General features: G+C 51.9%; 1 protein-coding gene across 1 annotated transcript; it reads right to left on the bottom strand.

Annotated features, from left to right (window-relative positions):
* Positions 1–832: 832 nt before the first annotated feature.
* Positions 833–16333, bottom strand: SAMD00019534_111130 (hypothetical protein; the record flags this gene model as incomplete). Its single annotated transcript, XM_012893766.1, has 9 exons — positions 833–5250; positions 5320–5476; positions 5548–5876; positions 5951–12755; positions 12817–13289; positions 13354–14791; positions 14868–15781; positions 15869–16163; positions 16262–16333. 9 exons carry the CDS (start codon positions 16331–16333, stop codon positions 833–835), a joined length of 14901 nt encoding a protein of 4966 aa, XP_012749220.1.
* Between the last annotated feature and the right edge of the window lie 394 nt (positions 16334–16727).

Genomic DNA, 16727 nt, shown 5'->3' with positions numbered 1-16727 from the left:
AGTTCAGAGAGTGGGGCATCGGGAGAGGGCTTCAATAGCTCCTGGAACTTGTCGATCAGTGCAAAGAACAGCAGCCATGGACGCATGATTGGGAACAGTTGTGCTGTTGATGTGGCGTCAATGGTTGTGGCCGCAAGTATGGCAGCTGCGGGCGATGAGAGGTATTCGGTGAATGCGTAAGCCAGCAGCTTGGAGAGAACCTTGAAGCGGTTGACCTTCCAGTCCTTGAGTGTCTGGAGGTAGAGAGTCAACACAACATAAAATGGAACGTTGTCGGCTTGAGTGCATTGAGTTGCGTCGAATGGTGTGCTGAGGAATGTGGCGAACAGCTTGTCAAAGTGAGGTCTACGCAATTGATTGACAGATGATGCGTTTCCAGTGACCTTTTGATCCAGCAGGAATGTTCCAAACTGAATAAAGAATGGAATGAGACGGATGTTGCTCTCCTTGCCACCACCCTTTGAGTCCTGGCTGAAGGATTCATCCTTGGCAAAGCGAACGAGCATCAGCTTGAGGTCATGAGCAAGCAGGCGGAAGCGAGGTCCGTCCACGCGGCAAATGTTGTTGAGGTTGCTCCAGTACTTGTCGTTGTATGGTGCGAATGCATCGTTGGTGATCTTGGGGCCTTGCAGTGGGAAGATGTTGTTGCACTTGGTCTGCTGATTCCTCAACGCTGCTCCTTCCCACTCCTCCTTTGGCACCTTCATGCCCTTGTCCGCCTTGGTGGCATCTCTGTGGCAGAAGTAATGGATGATGTTGAAGTGAGTGACGCTTGTGAAGCCGTACGATGTGCCGCTGGCTGATCCAGTAGTGGTGGTAGTGGTGGTCTCATTCATTGGTAAGCAAGGGAACCTTCTTGGTGTAGGTGTACACTCCAAGAACATTCGTCTGGCTTGAAGCTGTAGCCTTCGCGGCACACCATGCATGTGAATCCTTCCTCGTCCTCCAGGTCTTCAATGCTGCCAGGTACAAAGGAGGCTGTGATGTGCTTGCCTTGCTGGGAGAGACCAAGCTCCTTCAAAACTTCCATTCTGTGCTTCTCTGCTTGCTTCATCTTCTCTGTTCGTGACTCGACACGGATCGCGTTGATTTCCTGTGCCACCTGACTGTTGCCCTCCTTGAGCGACTCCAATAGGTTCTCGGCAAGTGTGCCCAGACTGGCACCAGTTGTAATTTGCTCCATCATATGGATCCTCTTGAGGATGCCCTTGTCCATTGCCATTCGCTGTGTTGGCTCGTGTCCATTGGCTAGACCCTTGAGGAGGACGAGAACGTAGGGGAGAGCGGGCAACTCGAGTGAGTCGGTCCACTCCTTGGATGCCTTGTCCTTACCTTCGGGGAAGTGATCGTCGATATACTTGAACAGCTTCTCGGTGATACCGTGCTCGAGGATCAGTGTCCTGAGAGTGTAGCCGTTCTCGTCGGCGCGGGTAGAGTCGGCGATCTTGGTGAAGTAGTCCATGTGTGTGGTGATGGGGCTGTCCTTGGGTAGCTGCTTGGCGTCCAACTCCTCAAACTGGAGAGATGGGGCAAAGAAGTCGACGAGCGACTGCATCACCTCGCGGTAGCCATAGGTGAGGAAGGGGATGACTCGAGTCATTGCCTGGATGAGTTTGGAGTTGGACTTGACCAGAGGGCTGGTCAGCTTGTCCAGGAACATGGCCATCTGCTCTTGTGCCTCGGCACTACTCTTGTGATGTGAGAGTGTGGCGATCTTGGAGTTGGAGTTGCTCAAATATGTGCGGTTGGCCTCGGAAACGATCTCCTCGGTGATCAACAGCAGCGACTCGGCAAGCTCGGGCTGATGGAATGCCTGCTTCAACTTCTCCAGTAGGCGACTGACACCATTCTGTGTGATCAGCTGTTGTCTGTTGACCTTGATCCTGACACAGACAGAGAGCAGCTTGATAACTAGCTGGGCAAGCTCCTTCTCCACGGAGAAGTCGTTGATGCGCTCAATGATGCTGAGCATGGCCTCCATGCCACCACATTGCGACATGATGGTGGTGATCTCAAACTCCTCCTCTGGGTCACGCTCCTCGTTGTTGGTGTCGTTGAGGTTCTCGATGATCTCCTCGGTGGCCTCGCCGTCCAGACCTTGCAGACGGTAGATAACCATCATGGGGATGTTGGCGTCCTGCACGCGCTGCGCCTGTGCGCTGCGCTTCCACACCTGTTCGTACACCTTGCGGATGGGTAGATCGAGCTTGATGATCTTGTTGTCGACCAGGAGTTCCATGCCATTGTCGTCCTCGAGGAATGAGCCAAGGTCCAGGGTTTTGCAGATCTTGTTCTTTACGTCGCGCATCAGGGGGCCAACCACATTGGATGGGTATGGGTTCTTGTTCATCGAGCCTCTGATGTAGTCTTCCTGTGTCGAGGCCTTGGTCAGGATCATGTTGTAGACGGGCTCAGGCTTGACGGGGCAGACAATGTTGCAGATCTGCTCAAAGATGAAGATTGGCGTGCGACCATTGTTGATGTGCTTGTTGAGCGCCTTGATGTTGGCTGCGATGAACTTCTTGTTGTCCTCATTGGTCTCAGAGTTGAGCGACTTCATGATGTCTTGCAGCTGCTTGACCGAGTCCTCTGTGAGCTTGTTCTTCTGGATGATGATGCCACGCAGCGAGAGGAACGCGTCCAGAACCTTGTCCAACATGTTGTCGCGCTTCATCTTGAGCTTGATTGTGGGCACCTCGACAAAGCTGCTGAGGATCGACACGAGCGTCTTGAGCACGAAGCCCTCAGACACGTCGGTGTTGAACGATGACTCCATCGAGTTGATGCGGTCGATCTCGCTGATGATCATGTCGCACAGGTATGGGATGAACTTGTGCAGTGTGAGGTAGACTTTGCGCTCGTTGCTCTGAATGAGCTTGTTGAACAGGGCAAAGAACTCTGCACTGTACTCGCCAACCTTGGAGGCGTTGGGGATCATCTTGACAAAGAGGTCCAGGAACTTGAGTGTGCGAGTTGGGCTGCTCCTTGAGAGGATGTTCATGAGATTGATTGTCTCGACACGGATCGAGGAGGTCGAGTTGAACAGGAGCTTCTTGACCCAGACATCTTGGAACATGCCGTCCAGTGGGTTGGGGCCAGCGCTGCTGGCCTTCCTGGATGAGATCCTCGCTTTCCACTTGGCAGCGTACTTGGTGGCCAGGAATCGCGCGCGAATCTCGCGACGTCTCTGCTCTTTGTCGACTTGGGAGAGGTCGGTGGGAAGGTCGGTGAACGAGGTCCTGCCGCCAGACTCTTCGCCATTGGCTAGGATTGATGACTGGTACCTCTGTGACCACGAGTCGAATGTGAATGAGTTGAGCCACTCGTCATACTTGACGCTGGGCTCCGCCTGCTCAAAGTAGGACATGGAAGAGCCGTCCTGTGACGTGGAGACAGCGCGTGATGAGGATGCGCTGCTGCTGCTCGACGATGAAGATGCCGATGTTGCGGCGGCACCGCTGGCGGCCGCGTCTGTGGTGGCCACAGGTGAGGACAGAGGACTCTTGCGCAGCTTGAATCGCTCAAACTTGGACTGCAGGTTCTTCTGGGTGTCCTCGCTGTCGTGGTCCTTGGCACCTACGTTCAGATCAGATCGATCGGGTGTGCACATGGCCAGCACGATCTTGAGGCATGGCAGGATGATATACTCTGAGATCACAGGGTTCTCCGAGCCGATCTCGATCGACCTGAAGAACACCTCCATGACGAACTTGAGGCGTGTCTGCCAGTATGGGTCGGAGAGCTGGCAGCAGTCGCGAGTGAGCATCATCTCGCTGGTGATCATCGTGGGCAGATCCAGTGACGTGTAGTTGTCCATGACGTAGTCGATCTTTGTCTTGATCCATTGATTGAGCTGAGTGGTGGCCTCCTGATTGTTCTTGGTAAGGTAGGAGATGGCCAGACGGGCGTGGTTGCGCGACTCGCTCTTGCCCTGGTGGATGTTGTTCCTGAACAACTCCTTGGTGAGGCCCTTGTTGATGAGGAGGTCGCGCAGCTCGGTAAGGTTGGCATTGCGCGATAGGTGATTGAGGAAGGACAGCGACTGTTCGGCAAAGGAGCACGAGCAGCCAAAGCAGTTGTTGGACGCGCGAAGAGTACCCTCGCGTGTCTTTGGCTTCTTGGCAATGGTGTTCATGTACTTGATGATCTCCATTCGAGTGCTGATCAGTATCTGCACACTCTTGCTCAAGCCCTCAAAGATGACCTTGCACTCCTTCTCATAGAGACGCGACAGGTAGCCAATCTTGCGATTGATCTTGAGCTGCTGAAGCACGTTGGATGCCGAGGCGGCCGTGGCAGCGGCGGGCTGGGCGCCGCCCGCGGCCTGTGTTGTGGCGGCTGTCGTGGCGGCGGTGGTGCCAGTGGCCGCATTGTACATCTCTTCCTTGGGCCATGGCTCCTGAGTCTGGAATGATGTGATCAGGTTGGCGATAATCTTCTTGAAGCTGATCAGACGCTGATACTTCTTGTGCGCATTCTCTGACTCCTTCTCAATGTTGACAAAGGCGCGCTTGTAGTCCTCCTGGTTCTCGATCTTCTCGATAGACACAGTGGGCTTGCACGTGAACGAGTAGTCGAAGCGAGCGTGCTTGCAGTAGCCACACTCATTGCACAGGAATGCCTCGAGGTGGTCGTAGTTGATGTTGCGGCACTGCTTGCATTGCAGGGCGTTCTCGTGGCACGTCTTGCACAGGCCGTGCTTGTCGGTGACAGTGCGGCTACAGCGTGGACATTGAAGCTTCTCGGTGGCCAGGGCTTGCAGGTTGTCGTGGAAGTCAAAGTACTCGATCATGAAGTTGGTAGCGGTGATGGGGATCTGGAAGCGCACGGTCTTCTCGTTCTGATTGGCGGTGAAGTGCACCTGCTTGAGCTTCTTCCACTGTTGGAACTTGCCCTTGAGTTCGCCAATGTCTGTGATGATCTTGTTGTTGTAGTAGAGGTTGATTGTCTTGATCATGCGTGCCTTCTTGATGTCGCTGATGTTGATTGTCAACTTCTGGATGTTGTAGGCACCATTGAACTTGATCAGTTGGGCTGACTCTGTGAATTTGGCCTCCTGCTTCAGTGTGTCCAGGCGGTAGGTCTGATATTGAACCTCTGGATTGTTGCACACGAGGCATGGCTCCGACTCGAGGTAGTATCCCTCAAGATCCAAGATCGTTCCAAGGCTGCTGTATATTTGGGAGTTTGGATGATTGTAAATCACCTGGTTCTGCTCTCTGAAGCTCTTGAGGAATATATCCGCGAATTCTATAAAGTGTTGGATTGATTGATTGGGTAAGTATGGGTGTCAGGGGCAAGTAAATGGCCACAACATACCATTGAACTGGTGCTTCCATGTGCTTGGATCGACACCATTGATGAAGTAGGTCAACAACTCCATGAACTCATTGGCGTTCTTGCCGTATGACACAACCTGATCCAGTTTACTCCAAAGGATTCTGTTGATGAATACCTTCTGTTCGTCATTGGATGACTATTGTTTGATTGTTGATTGAGTGAGAAAGTGAGAGAACGACCAACACTAATTATTAAGTTTATACTTACCTTCCAGAGGTAGTACAGGAAGTTACTGGTGTTGGTACGAAGGTTGGATGAGTTGGGCTCAAGGAGCATTGTGTTGACCAGTGTGTCCAGCATGTTACCCTGCAAGAACATTGGTATGTTCTTTGCAGCGATAGATGTGTCAGTCATCTCTACATCCTTGTCCTTGTCCTTGACGTCCTTGCTTGATGATGATGCCTCTTCACCAGACTTCTCATCCTCCTTTCCAGTGGTCTCTTCGTTGACAAAGGCATACGTCAACAACTCAAGAATGAGCGACGATGAGTCCTCAGGAAGGTATAAGAGGTTGTTAAACAGGCGCAACAGGACGTCTACATATTTGGTGCGCATGCGAGGTGTTAGTATTTGATTGAATGAATGATTGATAATGTTAACAACAACATACCATTGTTGTTCGAAGAGAAGTACTGCCAGCTGTGTGGTCTGTTGGAGGCGACTTCAACCATGCTTGTGAGATAGTTGATCAACTTGATCAATTGATCGTAGTGGATGTCCTCGCTGAAGCCACCGGACTGCTTCTGCAACGCCAGGATCTTGTCGTACTTCTTCTTGAGCAGGTACTCATCGCGCACACTATAGTACGCGGGCTTGGTCGTGCAGATGAGCAACAGAAGCTTCTTTGGATACTTGACGTACTGCGCAGTCTTCTTGGAGTGGATGTAGCCGCATACCAATGGTGTCCACTCGACATTGTTAAAGAGTGGAGCAGCTATGTCGCCTGCCGATGTGGGCTCAAGCTTCTTCTTGCGGCGCTCACAACGGAAGAATGTGATGGCGATCTTGAACAGACCCTTGGCGATGATCTGGTGATAGTTGTTGATGCTCTGAGGCAAGGCCTTGCTAAAGAATGGGGTGTACCTGTTCTTGGGCAGCGACTGGTCGTCCTGATGACTGTTGACCAGGAGTGCGCCAAATGGCGACGTGCTGGCTGACTCGCCCGAGTAGTTCATCTGGTTGGACACGACGACAAAGAGCTGAGTGAGCCAGTGCTTCAGGATGCCGACAAAGCCCTTCTTTACGAGCATCTCACTGACTGCGTAGATGACCTGCTGAGAGAGGATGGGGGTGGAGGAGCCTTGACTCGTTGACATGAGCAGGGGCGACATTGGCAATGTCGATGTCTTGCTGCTCTGTTGCTGCTGCTGTTGTTGCAGATGCTTGTGTTCGTCTGTATCCAGTAGAATGGAGAGCAAGAGTATGATCATGATGTCGCCATCCAATGAGTTGGTCTTGTTGGACAGGTGCTTCTCCAGTGTGGCGTCGTGGCTTGTCAGTTGTTTGATTGCCACGTCCACGAAACGATTGACGTGCTCTGATGCCAGTACCTTGGGGCTGAGCTGTACAAAGAGCGCGTGGAACACTTGCGCAAATGGCAAGATCGTTTGGACACCCTTCTCATAAAGGCTAACCGTCTCATCGAGGAAGAAACGGAACAACAAGAGTGTGGAGTCCTCCTTGTTGCCTTCTTGAGCGGCGGTTGCTGGTTGCTCGGAGGTGGATGCTGAAGCCTCTGGCAAGTCCAAGCTCATCGCGATCGCAGCTTGGAGATCCTCGTCCTCCTCTGTGGTTGGGGGGGCAGGCTTGTTGGGCTGCTCTGGAGCACTCGGCTCAGCCGAGTCAATCTTCATGGGCTCGTCAAGGATGTGCTCAGTGAATGTGTGGTCGCTTGGATGTTCGTTGCTCTGACGAATGGTTTGATAGCAGTTGTCGCACAAGTCAAAGTCCTCGCAGGCTTCGCAGTGCCATCTCTTGTTGAGTATGGGCTTGGTCGAGCAACGGTCACAGCTAAATACAATCTCATCGATCACCATGTCGTTCGAATCGTCTTGTCCACTGCGCTTCTTGGAGGCATTGGTCTGGCTGGCAGCACCAGTGGACAAGTTGGCAGCGCCAGACTTGTTGATCAGCGAGCAGAGGGCGGTGGCCGAGCGTGTCTTGACCGCTTCGGAGCTATGTGTGAGCAGGGACTTGAAGAGATCAAAGATCTGCGATGTTGGGAACGCCTGTGTCTGCATGCAGTTCCAGAGGAAGTGGGTGATGTTGGAGACGACCTGCTCGTTTGCCAGCGCGTTGATAACGGCGGGCGGAGACGATTGGTTGGTGGCCGCACGGTACACCGCCATGAGATCGGCAAGGAAGGTGGGGCGCGTGGCAAAGAGGTTGTTGGTGAGGTTGTTTGGACGGCTGCAGCTGATCTTCTTTAGCACGCGGATGATGTGCTCAAGACGCTCAACGTCGCCATCGGCCAACGCGATGTTGCTGTTGTTGCTGGTGAGCATGGGCGATGCGCCATGTGCAGTGCTCTTGAGTATCCTGGTGATCGCGTCGCTGGCGCTCTGCAGGAGAGTTGTATGCTTGAGCGATAGATAGGCTTCGTGTGAGGGGTTGAGGATCTTGAGCAGGGACTTGACGCTGGTCTGAAGGAAGGCCAGCTGCGGGTCGGACAGGATCGATGGCAAGTACTGCAGAGCGTTCTGTCTCATGCGTTCAATGTAGTTTCCTGAGTCTGTCGATGTGCTGTTGCCATTGGCTAACGAGAAGAAGTACTTGAGTAGGGTGACAGAGTAGTGCAGGGCGGACTCTGTTGGGTTGTGAGTCTCGAACGCCTCGTCCTTCTTATGGTCGTCAGAATCATTCCATCCGATGAGGTCCTTGTCCACGCCATATACCTCGAGTGAGTCGATGATTGGTGGGTTGGTCATGTTGAACGTGGCCGTAGCAGTCAACGTCAACTTCTTGCTCGACTTGAGAGACTCGGCCTGTGTGAGAGGAATGTCGTACCATCTCTTCATCCCCTCTGTGCAGCTGATGACGCGATTGTGCACCTTGAGGCTTGTGGGGATGTGCTTGGTGGACGCCTCGCCAACGAGTACTCGCACACCGCAGATCACAATGTCGGGGTCTTCGTTGAGTAGCACAATGTTGAGCGAGTCGAGGTTCTGGCCAGCAATGTACTCTCCAGCAGCTTCGAGCTTCCTCTTGATCTCCTCCTTTGAGTAGGCCTGTAGTGGATCGCCGCCATATTTGGTTGAGGGTGTGATGCACTCGACACGCTCAAAGAAGTCAATGGGGAACACCGGATCGCTCTTAGCGACAGTCTTGACTGCTGGTGTGGCTGGGGCCGAGTCAGCGTCAGCTTGCTTGACTGTGGGCAGCTTGTTCCTGATTGTGGACAGCAAGTCGATGCCCAAATCAATCTTCTCCTTGGGCTTGGTGTCCTTGGGTGCGACAGTGAGTGGCGAGTCAATGTTGTAGTCGTAGCGGCTCAGTGATCCATCGTCGAGGAGAACCAACAACTTGGGAGCAGACTTGTTGACCCAAGTCATGCCCTCTACCTTGAGCGTCATCTTGATTGCCTGAATAGCGATCTCACTCATCTGTAGACGCACTGTGAGCAAGAAGCCACCTCGTGACGCCAAGCATGTGAAGATGTTTGAGAAGTTAGGAGTGAGCTGCAGGAAGTTCATCGATGGCATCGACGTCTTGAGGTTGGGGTCGTTGATCGTGAACGTTCCGGCGACGGACATGTTCTCGTCCAGCTTCAGCGCATGCACCTCTCCATTGGTGTATGTGCAGATCAGCATCTCGAGGTCTGGAGCGCTGAACACAGAGACGCCACTGGACACCTTGGCTGTGGGCACCTGGATCGTCTCGATCATGATACACGATTCGTCGTCTATGCTCTCCTGGATTGCCTGGAAGTATAGCATGCCAGACTCTGCAAGCGCCACGATGTAGTTGGTGTTGTTGCGACGCACGATTGTCATGTCGCGGATGTAGTCCTCGACCAGAGTGTAGAAATGGATGGGCGACAGGTTGTCCTGAGCCAGGTTGTAGATCTTGATGAACTCGTTGGTGACGACAGCCAGCTCAACTTGCGAACCGACAACCCACTCCACCTTGATGATATAGATGTTCTCACCAAGTGCGTACAGTGAAAGGTCGACGAGCAACTGGTCTACAATCTCGTCACGGTGGTTGATTGTAAGGATCTTGCAGTCCTTATAGCCGGCAACTGCCAGGTATCGCTCGTTGGCGGGGTTGAACGACATTGACACGATGGGGAACTGCACGGCTGACTTGGACAGCACCTTGAATGACGACTTGTCGATGGCCGCGTCGTCATCTAGTAGCTTGGACACGTTGATGATGCTGACGGTCTCGCCCTCGGCCAATGCCACGATGCCCTTGGAGTTGGACGTAATGGCACGGCGCTGGATGTGGCCAGAGGCGATTAGGTTCTTCATCTGGTTGCCCTCTGTGCCCTCATACTTGATCTTGGCGTCGAATGTGTTGTACTTGGCTGACTTCTTCAGAGCGAACAGGTCAGAGTCGGCGACAATCTCCTTGGCCTTGGCCTCAGATGGCGCGGGGAAGATGTTGAACTTGGGCGCCTTCTGCACGTCGACGTGAGGCTTGGACACGAGCATGTACATCTGGATGAGCTGGGGATAGAGGTCATTGATCTTGGAGACAATGTCTGAGCCAGTGCTGCTGCGAATGGTGGCCAGCAGCTTGTCTTTGTCTTGTTGCGTGACGAAGCTGGCAAACAGCGAGTTGCCCTCGGACTGTTGTGATGAGGAGCTGTTGGATGAGCCAGATGCCTGCGATGATGATTGTCCGCTGTTGCCATTCTGCTGTTGCTTCTTGGGCTGGTAGGTGCGCGTCTTCATCGACTTGCAGGGTGTCTTGCAGACGCCAGCTCCACAATCACAAAAGAATCTTGTGTAGCGACTGTAGCTGACGTTGTGGCCCTTGTGGCAAACCCTGACGCAGACGCCACAGCAACCCTCCGAGTCCTTGAGGTTGCACGTGTAGCACGAGTACCAATGTTGGTCCATGTACTCGTCCTTGGTGGTGGTGTACGTGCACAGCATCGAAGCAAGCTTGGCTTCCGCTGTCTCCTCTGGTTCGATGTAGTATATGTTGTCGCCATGACTTAGCTCGCTTGTGACGTTGTTGAGATTGTTGGGCGCCTTCCACTCGCGCTCCTCGTCCAGGTCGTCCTCTTCCTCCTCCTCATCGTTGTCGACCAATGAGTTGTCGTCGTCTGTGACCATGGGCACTGGTGCCGATGCGGCAGCTGCAGTCGCCTGCTCGCGAGCGTGTGATTGAGCGTGGCGGGCGTGGTGGACCTGAGGCTGGTCCAGCTTGATGATCTCAAGCAGATTCTCAACAAACTGAAGAATGAGATTGAGTGAGTCAATGTGCTTCTGCGATGGCTTGGCAATGATTGGCGAAGTAAAGTTGGAGATCACGTCGAACAGCTTGAGAAGTTGATTCTGCTTGAGCGCCACGATCTGTAGCAGACTGAAGTAGCCCTTGAGCAGATGAGGGTAATCGACCCATTGATTGAATGCCGTATTGAAGCATCCAAGTAAGAGATCAAAGAGAAGTGGTGCAATGTCCTTGACCGACTCGTCCCAGTCAATGTCCACGATGGGCAGGGGTGAGGCAGGCGCCAGGGTCGGGGAAGCAGCTTTCTTGGGGGCAAACAGCTTCTTGGCAGCCTTTGACTTGGGCTTGATGTCGATATCCTCCTCATCACTCTCCTTATCCTCCACGGTTGGCTGAACCGACGTGAAGTTGTAGAACTCCTTGACGCCAATCAGCAGTCCAATGAGACGAATGACAAGCTCTTGTGTTTGAGTGTTTGTGGGCTTCAATGGGGATGTGGAGATTGTTGTGCTCGTGCTGCTGCTACCACTGGCGTTGTTGTTGTTGTCATCAGTTATCATTGGATCATCATATGGAGTGATAACTCCCAACAACTTCTGCTCGAACCATGCCTGGAGATCGTTGAAAGCCACTCCAGAGAGTGCTGTGATGGCATGCGAGCGCAATGAGGTGAGGAAGTCAACGGGCATGGGGATAGCCATGACCTGGATGAGAGTAGAGATAGCCTTGCGATTGATTGTAAAGCTCTGATTGTTCATGGCCAACCATAGCAGACTGATGATGTCACCTGTGTGCAGCTTCACATCGAACTTGTCGCCCATGGGCGAGCTACTGACTGACGGCGAGATGTAGTAGCAGTAAAGGTGGCTCGGGTAGCTCTTGGCCACTAGCATGATGTTGTCCAGGTTGGTGGTGATGATGGTCTCGAGTGCGGGACACTGGCGCTGCGTGGGCGTCAGCAGCACCAGCGACTTGATGATGCGCTCGAAAGAGTGGATCTTGGCCAGGTTGATGAGGTAGGTCAGCTGGTTGGTCGACAGCTCCAGGTACTGCGACTCCTTGGAGAACGACAGCATCTGGTCGATATTGAGCGACATGTGCTCGTAGGACAGCTCCAGTTTGAGTGATGGAATCCTGTCGCTCGTGCCTTCGATTCCGATGATAACAAACGCCAGATCGACTAGCAGGCTGAAGATGTGCTGGCTTGAGATGATGTCCAGATATTGCAGCGGCGATTTGCCAATTTTGCTGGCGGGAGGCGATGTGAGCGAATGGAAGCGATGGATCATCCAGTCAAAGGTGACCTCCTGGGTCTTGGACAGCTGTGGCACATCGGTCTTGATCAGCTTGGTCCAACGGTCGACGACTTCGCGATCCTCTTTGGGGAAGGTAAGAGACTCCATCAGCGAGGACACATCCGACTTGTTGGAGAAGCTAAAGCACTCCTTGACCAGCTCGATGTGGTCGACGTTGGTGCTGATCAGCTGGTTCGTCAATGCCTGCTTGTGAACCTTCTTGTAGTGTACAAACAGACCAATGAGGCACTCGTAGACGGCTGGCAGCATCTCGCCTAGAGACTTTGGTGTGATCGCGTTGGGTGAGACGGGTGGAGCGGCTATGCTCGGCTCGGTATCCATCTTTGTGTCTTCGGTCGTGGTTGTGGTCGAAGATGGCTTGCTGTCATCGCCAGAGTCAAATAGTCCGTGTGACCATCCCTCCATATCCTCGCTGTCGGTTTTGTTGTTGTTGTTGTTGTTGTTGCTCGTGCTATTGTTGCTGCTGCTGATCTCCTGCTTGTCAAATATTGCTATCAGGAGGCTGAGCGACGCATCGACAAGGCTCTGTGATCTCAATGCCTTGCCCTGTTGATTCACCTTTCCAATGTTTCCAATCACATTCTTTGCAATGCAGTTCCAAGGTATCTCCAGCATCAACTCGCTTTGCTGCTGCGACGTAGGGCAATGTAGTAGGTTCGTCAAGTACGTCAAATAGATGATTGATTCATTGGTTATCTGATAGTGCGAGCGAGGAGTGTTAGCAACATTCGATTGATTGATTGAATGAACTACATACTGAGGTAGCAAAGAGTGACTTGTCTTTGATTGCTTGCATGAATGATGGTGGCAGTGGCAGCGAGTAGACTAGCACACAGCTAGTGGACACGATGTAATCAAACAGCACTGATTGAGTTGGCTGTAGGCTGGCCTCGACGGTGGGTGACGGCTGTACCAGTCCGCATAGGCCAAACTGGACAAGCTGGTGGAACTCCTGGTAGGACACGTGACAGCGCTCAAACAACTGGGTGACAGATGAAAGCAGCTGGCTGGCAGCGGGTTCGACCCAACCACACTTGGCATCGCCCAAGTTGAACTCGTACAGCAGCGACTTAAGCTGCTGGGCATCATTCAACATGTACTGATAGGACTTGTTAATGATCGACTGATTGATCTCGGTTGATGCAGACGGCTTGACATTGGATGTCAAGATGCTGCTGTAGAACAACGTCGAGAGCTTGGAAGACATGGTGTCAAAGTTAAAGATAACATCTGCAAGTTGGTTGTGTTAGGAGGAGAGTGTAGGAGGAGGGAAGGAGTCCCTAGGGCTACTTACATTGTACAACAAGCAAGAACCTTGAGAATATTAAAGACTTTGGTACAAATTGAGTGTCTCTGTTACGTGAGACCACTGTTTGGATGATGTCATGAGCGCGCTTGATGATGTCCAGACGATGTTGATCGTCCATTGAGTGGAAGGTGAACAACAGGAAGATGATGTAGTCAATGTCGTACACCTCCTTGAGCTCGTTGTTGTCGTTGGCATTGTCAGACTTGGCGCATTGCATCGTCCGCGAGGTGAACTCGTCCCACAAAAAGGTGGCCGTTTCATCGTTATCCTGTGCACCTCTGGTGCTCTGCAGTTTGACAAACATCCATGCGAGCCATGTAAGCTGCTCGCGCGGGATCACGCTAGGCACAGCAAACGCACCGTCCTTGTCCTTGTTCATAAGTATGGTGCGTATCAGCTGGTGGGTCAGATCGTCAGAGACGCAGTCGTTCCTCGTGATGTTGAAGCAGACGGTCTGCAAGAGGCTGGTCAGGGCGGGCGCGTGGATGAGGGGGCCGACGCGCTCGCCGTCGATGCGAACACCCGGAGACTGGAAGTAGAGCAGCTGTGCCAACACCCGCAGGTGCACCAGTGACAGGCTGCTCTTGAGCAGGTGGAGCAGCGGTGCCGACTGGGAGGCGGTGGCCTTGGCAAACAGCTCGTTGACAAACTTGATGTAGGAGAGCTCCGAGTCTCCATCATCCTTGGATAAGGAGTAGATGGACTCGATCAACGTGGCGCCGCTCTGATCTCCCTTGGTCGGCGTCTTAAAGAGGATGTTGGATGACGATGATAGGGACGTGTCGCTGCTGCTGCTGCTACCACTGTCACTGGCGCCGTCATCGTGGAACAGGCCGCCAAACATGTTCTCTTCGTCGCCACTGCTGCTGGTATTGTTCGCGTCCTTGGCCGTGGGGGTGTCCTTGGCCCCAGCCGAGGCGGGTGCGCCTGATGAATGTACATTGCCAGATACCAGGGATGAAGTCTCCTTGATCCTGCAGCAAGATATGTAGAGAATGGTGAAGATTGAATCGAGCAATGCATTGGTGGCGAACGTTTGGCAGAGCTCCTGTTGAGTGAATTGCTTTGGAGTGAAGTAGTCGAACCAAATCGACTGCTTCTCCGTTGTTGTTGTTGATGATGGTGATGAGATTGTGGATGTTGATGATGTCGCGTAGTTGATAAATTTGGTTTCGGGCTCGCGCCTGGCGATCGCGCCGCCGCCCGCCATGGCAGCTGGGTTGACGGCCAGTGTCTTGAGAAGATGCTCCTCAAGATTGGAGTTGTTCTCCAAATGCTCAAACACAAGGTTTATCGCCATGATGACCAACTGAGGACGCCAACAGAGATACTCCTTCTGCACCAGCCTATCGTTCGATATGATGTCTTCGATCCTGATATTCATTCGTTCAATATCAGTTAAAATACAGAGTGAGACGAATATCTAAACGATTGATGGATTGAGTGAGTGAGCGAATGAGTGAGTGAGATCCAGTCTTGATTCCCATGATGTAACATACCTCTGCCTTTGCTTTCAAATCTGGACAACTGAGCTTGTTGCCAAGCAATTGGAATAGGTTCTCAAAGAGCTGTTGAGTGAACAGGTTGGACTTGAGAATGGGTATTTGATGCTTGATGTTGTAGGCCTGGTAGGACCTGAGCGTGCCAATCAGTCGGCTGATAAAGTCGATGGTCCAAGGTATCGAGGCAATGTCCAGTGTCTCGAAGCCCTCGGTGAAGAGGATGTCGTGCACATTGTTGATGAAGTAGCCGGTGTATTCCTCGCGATCCTTGAACTCCTGGAAGCGCTCCGACACCTCCAGGTCAGGCGAGTAGGGAAGCAGCAGACTGGAGCAGATGGCAATCATGCGCGAGGGACCCTTGATCGACTTGAAGTAGTGCGAGTTGATCTTGACCAGCTCCTCGTTGGCGTCAGCGTCGTTCCTGGCGGTCGACGCCACCTCCTTGTACTTGGCGGTCGACGCGGCAGGTGCGCCCGCTGGGGGCGCCGGGGCCTCCTTCATGCCAACCTTGAGGAATTGGCTGTATACATTGGTTGACGTCGGTTTGGAAGGAGTGTCCGTCGTTGTTGTTATGTTTGGTTGCTGTGTCTGCTCTTGCTGATCTGACTTTGGCTCGCTACCTGCTGCTGTGGCAGCGGCAGTACTCTTGCCGCTGCTAAAGAAGGCGTCAACGTCCACTTCAAAGTCGAGGAATGATGGGCATTGATCAAAGCTGAGCTTGTTGAGATCAGAGGGCGGGAACTCTATACAGCAGAGCATGTCGATGATCTCGAGCAAATGAGTCGGTGTCGAGCCCATCATCTTCTTCTCTGCACTGTTATGTTCAACGCTGTCGCACCATCTCTCCAATGTCATCAAACAAAAGTCCAAAGAGCATTTACAAAACTCATTGATGATGCTACGGTCGACATCTGATGTGGAGGTTGATTGAGTGATTGAGTGTAAGTATATGATTGATGACTCAATCAATCAATCATGTGAGTGATGGTATAACATACTCTTCAACTTTCCATCGATGATTAGGAATGACATGTACTCGACGACTTGGGAGAGGTAGAAGATTTGTGTGGGCGACAGCATGTTCAAGTTATGGCTTCGAAGCAAATTGAATAGTGGCATGTGATCAATCAACACATCTGCTTTCAAAGACTTTGTGAGCTCGACAAAGTAAAGCTTGAACTTGTCTGTTGGTTTTGGACTCTCTGATGAAGTATCCATCTCAGAGTCCTTGTTGTTGTTGTTGTTATTGTTATTGGCAGTGTCATCATTGTCTTGGTTATCTGGATTGGCAGACTATGTGTGTATTATGATTGTTTGTTTGTTAGGGTACTCATTCGATGAATCATTCAATATGATCATGCTGGGTCATGGTCTTGGTCTTGGTCTCTTACCTCTGATCCGCCGCCACCATGTACCATTAGACTCTCTGACAAAGCAATGGCCAATAGAAGATCGGGATCCATTTCAAACTAATATATATTATTAATAACTATCACACTTGATTGAATGGTTGAATGATTGAATGATTGGATGAATGAAAGAAGTTGCAAGATTGATTGAATGTGTAATGAATATGTCACTCTCAAAAGACTTATAATAAAGAGTTGAGTTGGGTTGAGATTGAGTTGGGTATACTCTGATCAATTGATAAAGAGAGAGATATGAGAGATAGAGACACGTGTGTGTATTTGTTTGTTTGTTTGACAAGACTTGGAATAGACAGAGAATGGTGATGAAGACTCAACCCCTCATGATCATGTGTTTTGAAGAAATAAATTAAAAATTAAATAAACAAAACCCCAAGTTCACAAAAGATGTTGGAGTTTGGCGACTTCACTTCTCAATGATGCATTGAAG

This window comes from Acytostelium subglobosum (assembly GCF_000787575.1).
Source record: "Acytostelium subglobosum LB1 DNA, scaffold: scaffold30, whole genome shotgun sequence".
Taxonomy (NCBI): domain Eukaryota; phylum Evosea; class Eumycetozoa; order Acytosteliales; family Acytosteliaceae; genus Acytostelium; species Acytostelium subglobosum.
Note: the sequence above shows the minus strand (reverse complement) of the source record. Positions and strands in the feature narration are given on the sequence as shown.